At 39.2% G+C, this 9,341-nt stretch overlaps 1 protein-coding gene across 1 annotated transcript in view; it reads left to right on the forward strand.

Moving 5' to 3' along the window:
• The window catches only part of TULP3 (TUB like protein 3), a 32,189-nt gene extending 23,103 nt beyond the window's left edge, over nucleotides 1-9,086 (forward strand). The window contains exons 6-11 of the mRNA XM_083854482.1: nucleotides 985-1,182; nucleotides 1,692-1,804; nucleotides 2,191-2,305; nucleotides 4,250-4,348; nucleotides 6,199-6,370; nucleotides 6,912-9,086. Coding sequence (XP_083710608.1) covers nucleotides 985-1,182; nucleotides 1,692-1,804; nucleotides 2,191-2,305; nucleotides 4,250-4,348; nucleotides 6,199-6,370; nucleotides 6,912-7,045 — 831 coding nt within the window. The 3' untranslated portion in view covers nucleotides 7,046-9,086. The remainder of the gene's footprint in view (nucleotides 1-984; nucleotides 1,183-1,691; nucleotides 1,805-2,190; nucleotides 2,306-4,249; nucleotides 4,349-6,198; nucleotides 6,371-6,911) is intronic.
• The last annotated feature ends 255 nt before the right edge of the window (nucleotides 9,087-9,341 follow it).

A 9,341-nucleotide genomic window follows, 5' to 3' on the forward strand; every position in this document is an offset into this window, starting at 1 on the left:
GACACAGGGTCTGAGCTGACTCAGACTGCATAAAGACCATGGGGTTTGAGCACAGATGCTGGAAAGCCTTCAAAGTCCATGCTGTGGGAGTCTCACCTGAGTGTATTTGTGAGGTACTGTGTGTATGTTGCCCTGCACTAGTAATGGAGTAGTGCAAGAGGTCGGTGTCAGCTTCTTGGGAAACTGGGCTGTGGGTGCAAAGTGCTGGAGATACAGGGTGGTGGGTGCTGGAGGGGGGAAGGGGTGAGACTAGTGAATTTCAGATTTATGTATGAGTGTCTGTGCTATTCACTCAGGTTTTCTACTGGCTATAGCTGGGAATGGGATAAACCTCCAACCTCATCTTGAAACCCCAGTCAAAGAAGAATCTTTTGCATGCTACAATTCACAGGATTCAGCTGCCTCTAAGAAAAAATTACTTTAATGACCTGTACCAGATTTCCATTAGAATTCCAGTTCCTTTGATTACCCTATGCATCCTGATTATACAGATTCTAAGGCTCTTCCAACATTTACTTGATATGGTTCCACCAGCAGCTTACTCCATTTCTGCTACTGTTCTGAACCAACAAAATCTCAGCACTCATTTCAGTCACAAAATCCCAGCCTATCTTACTGCAGCATCCATCAGTCCTGCTTTATCATACTGTTTTATTTTCCACAGCCCTTGAAGTTCTAAAAGCAAAGAGGTTCTTTGCTTAAAATATTTACAGCATCTCATCCTATTTCCCCCTTTGTAGCAAATCACTCATGTCTGCTTAATGGACACTTATCTTTTCCCCTTGGAGACTTAGTCTTTCCTCAGAGTAAAACCTTCAGCTGCTTTCTTCTGAGGAAACACAGGTGGTATCTTGTTTAACCTTCTTTTCCCCAGTATCTTCGGGAGACATGATATCTTACATTTCAATAAACCACTATTTTCTTGTGGAATACCGGAGTCTCTGATCTGATATTAATTTGCTAATATGATGCTTCTTCCCATAGGAAACAGGTGCTTCCTGTAGTCCATCCCCTCAGGCAGACGCACAGCTGGGAGAAGTAGAGAACTTGGAGGATTTTGCACTGCGCCCTGCACCCCGTGGAATTAGTGTGAAGTGCCGAATCACCAGAGATAAAAAGGGAATGGACCGGGGGCTCTTCCCTACTTACTACATGCATCTGGAAAGGGATGACAACAAAAAGGTATTGGGAGCAGCACACATTATCTTGGCTATTGTACTCCTACCACAGAATATTTTTGGTGCAAGGGAGAGCTTTTGGTAAAGAAATCAGTAGCTGAGGGGAGCCATCATGCAGATGAAGACAGCTTATATTTGGCCAAGGTACAAAGGAGGGAATTAGCACGTAATTAGTATTGTATTGTGGTTTAAAAGCCATAATACAATGAAAGATGAAATTGAAAAGGTATAAAAATGTTAAAAAAGAGCAGGAAGACTGATTTGCTCCAGAAGAAAAGGAGGGAAGACTAGAAAGGACAGTTGCAATAATTCTAGACTGCCAAGTGAGCTTGTGGAGGGATAGGATTTCAGGCTGGGCACTTTGGAAGAGAACAAAATTGTGGAGACAGTAATATTAGCACAGAACAAACAAAAAAGAAAATGCATATGGGAAATTAAAAGATAACAGTTTGGATAGCAATGCCTCTGCATTCTTACAAAGCATCATTCTTGATCAAAGTTTTGTTTTTTCAGACATTCCTTCTTGCAGGGAGAAAAAGAAAGAAGAGCAAAACATCCAATTACCTCATATCGGTTGACCCAACTGATTTATCTCGGAAAGGGGAAAGTTTCATTGGAAAACTCAGGTGAGAACCACAGATGAAAACTATAGATAGACAGTTGAGATAGGATTTTAAGTTTGAGTTGTGGTTATGACTGGCAATCTGGTATAAATTCAAAGAGAATGAACTTGCGTTGTTCTGCTCAATGTAATCTGTATTCACTTGGCTTGGCAGCCTTCTTCAGCATTACCATTCACTGTGGCAACTCAGAAGAAATTGTCTAGATGCTTTTCCAGGATAGGTTACAAGATTCACATGGGCACATCATGAAAGCACCTCACTGAGCTGGCAGCAGGAAGATTCAGATGGCAGATGTGTGTTTTTGCTGTGTTGTACAAATACTTTCAGAAGATGACAAAACTTTCTACTGATGCCTCTCTTTTCTGTGTTGTTCTGTAACCTGACATTAGGTCAAACCTCATGGGAACCAAATTTACAGTCTATGACCATGGTGTTAACCCAGTCAAGGCACAAAGTCTAGCAGAAAAGGCTCATACAAGACAGGAGCTTGCAGCTATTTGTTATGTAAGTATTGCCTCTTCCTTTTTGCCCCTTTCTTTGTGCCTGGTTACCGAGGAAACACAGCTTGCAAAATCGTGCTGCTGCCAGCCTCCTCCACTTAACTTTGGAACCAAGTGACCAATTTCAACCAGATACAACAAGAGGCAGAGGCCTCACAGATACATCCTTACAAGTTTAATGAAAAAAAAAAAAAAAAAAAAAAAAAAAAAAAATCAATGTCAGGAGTGTGAGAAACACCCAAACTAAAATCCTTAGGACTTTCTTATCTGGCCTATTCAGTGTGTGGCCAGTCAGCACATGCTTTACATGGAGCCAGCCACAACATGAATTGCCTCTGGCCCAGCTGGGATCTGCTAGACCCTGAGAAGGAAGTTGGAGTACCCTGTGAAGCAGAATTAGTTTTTGCAGAACTAAAGGCATTTTGAGGGAGAGGAGGGAGGTAGTATTATTGCAGTAGCAGCTTGTTGGTGGTAAGGATGTGGTTCCAAAGTAAATTGTGGTTCACTAGCTCTGTTTTAGAGATGTTCTTCTGCTCTTGTGAATCACCTCAGTATAGGATTCAGAATAAGGAGGGATTTGTGGACACTACAGAATTACATGAGAGTTCTCATGTTACATTGTTTTGTATTCTAGTCCCATGGTTTGAGGAAAATTTGAGGTTCTCTACAAAACAATTGCTGCCAGGTGGAAGGATTTTTTATTTTTCTCAGAGGTGTTTTTACTTTTCTCATAGAAGCTTAAAGATGCATTACTCGGCTGAGTAATTACTCGGCAAATCATCTTGATTTTTTGCTTTTGCTCCTGATCTTAATGGCACTTGGGAAAAAAAATCATGTGATAATTCCAATACCAGCCCGTTTACAGAAGTATCACTAGATGTTTTCTTTGTATATAGTATTCTTCAGTTTCCTACCTAGCTGGACACAGTAAGGTGTTATCACGAGCACAGGCAGGTAATAAAGTCAGCTTTTCAGAATTCTGAACTTTTATCTACAAGGAGTTAGTAAAATTTAAATATGAATAAAATCAATACCCTCGTTCTTATACATGCTCCTAGATTTTTTTTTAAGTGAAGTAGTAGAGGTTGCAGCTCCAAAAACCTTTGTCTGTGTCTGCAAAATGCATTAATGTGTTAGGAGAAGCTATATCACTTCTGTCAATCAATTCAGTACTTCTAAAAGATTATGGCTTTTAATTGGCCTTTGAGAATTTTAAAGATTATCACTGACATTGTTACAGAATACTTTAAATGGGCCCTTGGATATTGGCTGATACTGTTAAATGAATGATTTGAGAATACCAAGACTTTTTTTCCTTTGCTTTTTGTACTCAATCCATTTGGAGTAGTCTCCTTCATTACTCTGGTAAAATCTGTTTAAGATTGAAGCTTGGATAGTTGCTGAATACTTCCCTTCCTGGGTCTGTTCTTAAACATTAAAAAACAGTATGATTTGAGAGGAGGTTGTAGGTGTGTTCTTAAACGCAAATAACAGCACCTGAAGAAAAATGTAATTCATTGTTCAAGAACATTTTAGGCTAACTGGTGATGTACAGATAACAAAGTCAGGTTAAGATATTTTGCCTTTTATCATACTTAAGCCTTGTTCCCTAGCAAGATTTCAGCACATTACTGCCTCAGGTGCAAAAAACTTATGCCTGGAAGTTGCACTTGTTTAATTTTGTTGTAGATGTTTCAGTAGGCTAAGAGATGCACTCCAAATTTGTTAACAGCATGTGTATCTCCTAACCTGTTCTCTAAATGAGAAAGGGAGAGGAAGCAATCCTCAGTGATTAAACACAGTTGCAGTTAGATAACTGCTGCTACAGTTGTAGCCAGCAAAATTCTGAAATCTAGTACAAATGGTGATACAAATGGTGATGCTGTCTTTCCTTCTCTGCGGTGAAGTATGTCATTTACTGAAAATAATGGCTTTCCTTGTCTTTCAGGAAACGAATATCTTAGGATTTAAGGGTCCCAGAAAAATGTCTGTAATCATCCCAGGAATGAACATGAATCATAAGCGAATTCCAATCCGTCCACGAAATGTGAGTTAAAAAGTTTGCTCATGTTTCAGATTGAAGGAAGAAGTTAAAACTTCCCTGTAGAGGCCTGGGTGTGACTGACAATCAGGAATTTTAGGAGCCAGAGCTTTAGGAGTCTCCTGGAGAGTAAATACAATGTTGCCTAAATGTATTGATTAATTTGTTCTTGCCTTCTACCTAATCTGTAGCTTTCTGGATAGGGTTTGTATCCTTATGGGTCCATTGGTCAGCCTAAATATGATTTCCTTATCTCTACCTTGTTGCTGTTGCACCTACAAGCTGCCCTCACAGTGGGACCCTGTTGTACTGAGGGTTGGAGATGAGCAGAGGACACATTTGCTTCTCCCAGGAGCTCATGTTCTTAGCCAGGATGTGGATTGCAACAGATGGGCAATAGACAGACAAGGTACTGCTGGTACAACAGCCAGAGAATGAATATATTTTTGATCAGAATGCTGTTAGCCTTTTTGTAGGTGTAGCAGAAAAGGAGGATTCTTGAAGGAGAAGGATGGAGTTTTGTTGTGACTATTTAGTGAGGATTTCTCATAGCTGTGAGAGGCGTTATAGCTAAAAGCTTACAGAACATTTTCTGAAGGTATGTTAAGGTGTGTGATGAAAATTGTTAGGTTCCTTTAATGTGAGATTTATGTTTGGTGACACAAGACCAAAGAAGAGGTACCAACTGAAAGGCGTGGTCAATGTTTTAAGCTAGAAAATGGTTTTTGCAGCCAAGTTGTGAGTAGATATGAGTAGGACAAGAGAGTATTTCCTGAGGTCAGAGAAAAAAATCTTCAAGAATGGAAATTAAGAGTCACAACAGCCCAGAAAAGAGATTTAATTCTTGTGAATGGTCAGAAAAATGGTATCTGGAAGTGGTCATTTATTCATCATCTTGCAATTGGTGTTGCCACCTCTTCCATTAGTATAGTAATGGTTCCATTGGCCCTGCCTTTATTTTTCTCCCCTAAATCTAAATGTACTTAGTTGGTTCCAGTGCTCAGGGGTTTGTTTTGCATCTTTAAAAAGTAAATAAAGATAAAATTAAAAAGTAACTAAATTGAACAGGAAGTTTTATTTAGGTTATCCTTAAAAATCTGCTGTAGTATCTTTGTGGGATACTGAAGCACATTCTATAACTGTATCAGTCAGAACTCCACAACAGATTGTTTTTTGAGCATTTTTTCCTATTAGTACCTTAAGCTTGGACTCTTTCTTCAGAGTTTTAGCACATATAGTTTGGATTTTATTTTTTGCAGAACTTTTAAAATTAATATGTTATATTTCACTATAACCTGAATCTCCTTGTAATTCATAATTTGTCAAATTTAATGTGCTGTTTTACTTCCTCTTTGCATTCTTTTTGGTTTTCATACTGTGCATCACTCGTTAGACCCAATAGGATGACATTTAACCTTACATTCTACTGCAGCCTTTGGACTTTCTACTGAAGCACCTCAGGGCCTGGCACTGTGCAGTTAATTGTAGATTATTTTCTTTTATTTCAAAGTCTAGAATGTTAGAAATGGAAACTAGATGCAACAGGATCAGAGAAAGATTATGAGACTCAGAAGGGATTCATGCCAGCAGGATGGCAATTATCTGTGGGCTCTGAATTGCTCCCTTTCCTGTACACACACTTCCTTCCCTGTCACTCTTTTTACTTTATCAAGTGAAAAGGAATGCTTGGATTGGGAATCTAGGAGAGTATCTTCCTGGCAGAAAGTACTCAGTCCTACTGAGTTTAAGTGATGTCATTTGTTTCATTAAACAGTGACAGAGTGCACACACAAGAGGTGGTGCTCAGAGGCAGAGCCATTCCAAATCTGATAAATATATTTCTTTCTTCTGAACAGGAGCATGAAGGTCTGCTGTCAAAATGGCAAAACAAAAATTTAGAGAACCTTATTGAGTTGCACAACAAGGCTCCAGTCTGGAATGATGATACTCAGTCCTATGTTTTGAACTTCCATGGGAGGGTCACTCAGGCTTCCGTGAAGAACTTCCAGATTGTCCATGACAATGACCGTAAGAGTCTGGTGGAGGGTGTGTGGGACTTACTTAAACAGAGAGAACCTAATTTATTTCATGAGGGTTGGGAGGAATAGGACACCCTTCCTAGAGGAGGGAAGCTGGGTAAAGGAAGCTAGCTCAGGATTACTGGGGACTTCTGAGCTGTCAGAAAAATTATATAAGGCCTCCTCTTTTCTGGGGTGGATGCAGGCTCTGCTGCCCATAACTGCAGCAAAAGAGGGGGCAAATGAAACTTTCCTCAAGTGTAAGAAAAGGTTTAATACAGCACCTTCAGGCTAGCAAAATAATGGCTTGAGCTTAGTTCTGAGAAGAAAAATAATCTCTAGAATATTACAGTCACTCTAGAGGGCAGATTTCAAGGCCTCTCTGGTGGGAAAGGATGGATACACCAGTCACATATATTTGGGACTGGCAGATGTGGGGGAAAGGGGTTTGTGGTTGGATTTTGTTTGGCTTTTTTGTTGTTGTTGTTTGTTCATTTTTTTCTTTGCCTTCACTGTGAAATTGTTGATCTCTGAATGTCTTTTCTCCTCAGCTGACTACATTGTGATGCAGTTTGGTCGTGTAGCAGAAGATGTGTTCACTCTGGACTATAATTACCCTCTCTGTGCTCTTCAGGCCTTTGCTATTGGACTCTCCAGCTTTGATAGTAAATTGGTCTGTGAATGAGGGACAACAGACATCAAACATGGAACTCACTCCCACCCCTGCATCTTGTAAGAGTTCCAGGTGTAGCAATGAAGAGTATATTGGAAGGGAAATGGAGGACAGACTTCTGCAGGCTTATTAGAAAACAAATTCCAGCCTTCAGAGCTTTGTGGGAGTTGACAGCAGACCACCTTTGGAGCAGCCTCTGTATGGATTGTGGAAGAACAAGAAATCTAGGTGATGTTTCTGTCAATGCTGTTGATTCTGCTGTTAGAATCCTTGTTTAAAGATGCTGCATGAGAGTGGGCTAAGTCCACTTATTGGAACTCCTTGCAGCTAGGATTAGGAAAATAATGGCTAAATGTTCATTTAACTTGAAGCTTCCACAAGGCCTGGGAGATGATGCTACTCAAGAGTTCCTGATCAGATGAATTCAGAAAAAAAGAAACAGGTGGAATAAGACATTGGCTCTAATACAACACTCTTACTCTGTGGAATGATTGTCTGCTAAGATTAATACTCCATTTCCCTTTCAATATTCTAATTTCTCTCTGTCCCTTGACAGCCATTTTACCAAAAGAAAAACAATCAAATCTCAAACACTCCCTTTTCAGTGGGTGAAAAGGGATTTTTTTTCATTGCTACTTCTGTTCATTTTTTTATTGCTACTTCTGTTACTTCTAACCATGTGAAAAATGAGACTGAATAGATGATAGATTCTGACTGAATTTGGCAGAAGTTAGTATTGTAACAATATTCAGTACCATTTCTGAAAAGCAGTGTTCTGATTGGTTGAATCTAGACTGTAAAGTGATGAGAAATATTTTTTAATTTTGCCATTGTTCATGAAATTTGCTATGTTTTTAGGTATAAGTTTGTGACCAATTTTTTTTTATGTGAGATTATCTCAAGGCATGACATATTAAAGTAGATTTTGTATAAATAATCTTAACCTGACTATAAAGAGTTACCTCAAAAAGAGATTACAGGTATTTTCAAAGGGATCAGTAAGTTTAATGTAATTGTACCACAAGGCTTTGCAATGTGTCCTTCCAATGTTCCATTTTTAATACTGGATGTACAGTATGGAGGCTGTGTGTCACAGCATGGAACACTTGATTCATGTGGCCTTAACTCACCAGAGTGGATTGCAGCACGGAGGGCTCAGTGCACACCCCTGTGTACTGAAGCAGAGAACAGTTACTGTCTCGCCTGCTTCTTGCCTATTACACATATTCACCATGGTTTGGAGAAGTCTCTCCCTCTACTGGGACAAGACTTAGGTGTTCTCCAGCTTTGGATATTGTTCTTGTCAGCAGACTAACTCTGTTTCAAGCTGCAGAGAGCACATTCATCGCTTTTGGTCTCTGGAGTCTTTGCAGCAGTAGATATCACTTGTGCTTTCAAATAAACAAAACTTTGTGAAGACGTTTTCTGATATTGCCAGAAAGAATAATGATTGTAATCACAAAGTAAGCACTGTATTTAACTGTAAAATATGAATTGAGGCTGAGAAGTCCAGCTCTAGTATCTTTCAGATATTCATTTTTCAGTAGCTGCTGAGATATTTCCTTGAGATGATCTTATCAGAAAAGCAGTCTGAAGAGAACTTGAATGCTGATGGATCTGTTTTGTGCCTTCCTGCTCATCAGGCTGAGGATGAGACCTGGCAGTGTTTTTCAGCTGTGCTCTTCTGAAGTCTTGGCTGATGGTTCAGCATTCATTCTGCCCGTCCAGGAAAGGAAGGCAGTTTGTGAACCTGTCTGATTATTTCTCTGACTAGTAATGTTTGAAAGAAATTGCCTTATGCTATTGTGGGGCCACCCGAAGGTAGGATGCTAACTTCTGATTCAAGACGATTTTCTGTGTGCCCAGAAAGCATCCTTTTATTTAGCATCCTTTTACTTAATTAGCTTTGTCAGCAGTGACTCTTAAAGCTATTTGTTGACATCAAATGATCCTGTTACAGCCTCTCAGTCAAATTATGCAGACAGATTAACTGATTCAGTGGTCTTTATCAGATACTGTTTTACATTAATTGTACTTATAACTTTTATATCTAAATGAAAATAAACTAATTTATATATTGAAAAGTCTTTAATTCTGAATGATTTTTAAAATTTTGCTGTCACTTGTGGGTGTAGTTTGTTTCTTCTCTATGATTGATTACATCAGTTTCTTCTTATCTTCTTAAATATCATCTGTCTTCTTACTCCCTCTTCTCCTTTGTAATTCTCAGTTCTCTTTCTTTGTGCTGTTGGGTATTTTTCCCATACACTTAGAAATCTGGGAATAAATGTAAGGGTAGTCTCTGTAA

This window comes from Zosterops lateralis, assembly GCF_965231275.1.
Source record: "Zosterops lateralis genome assembly, chromosome: 2".
Lineage (NCBI taxonomy): Eukaryota > Metazoa > Chordata > Aves > Passeriformes > Zosteropidae > Zosterops > Zosterops lateralis.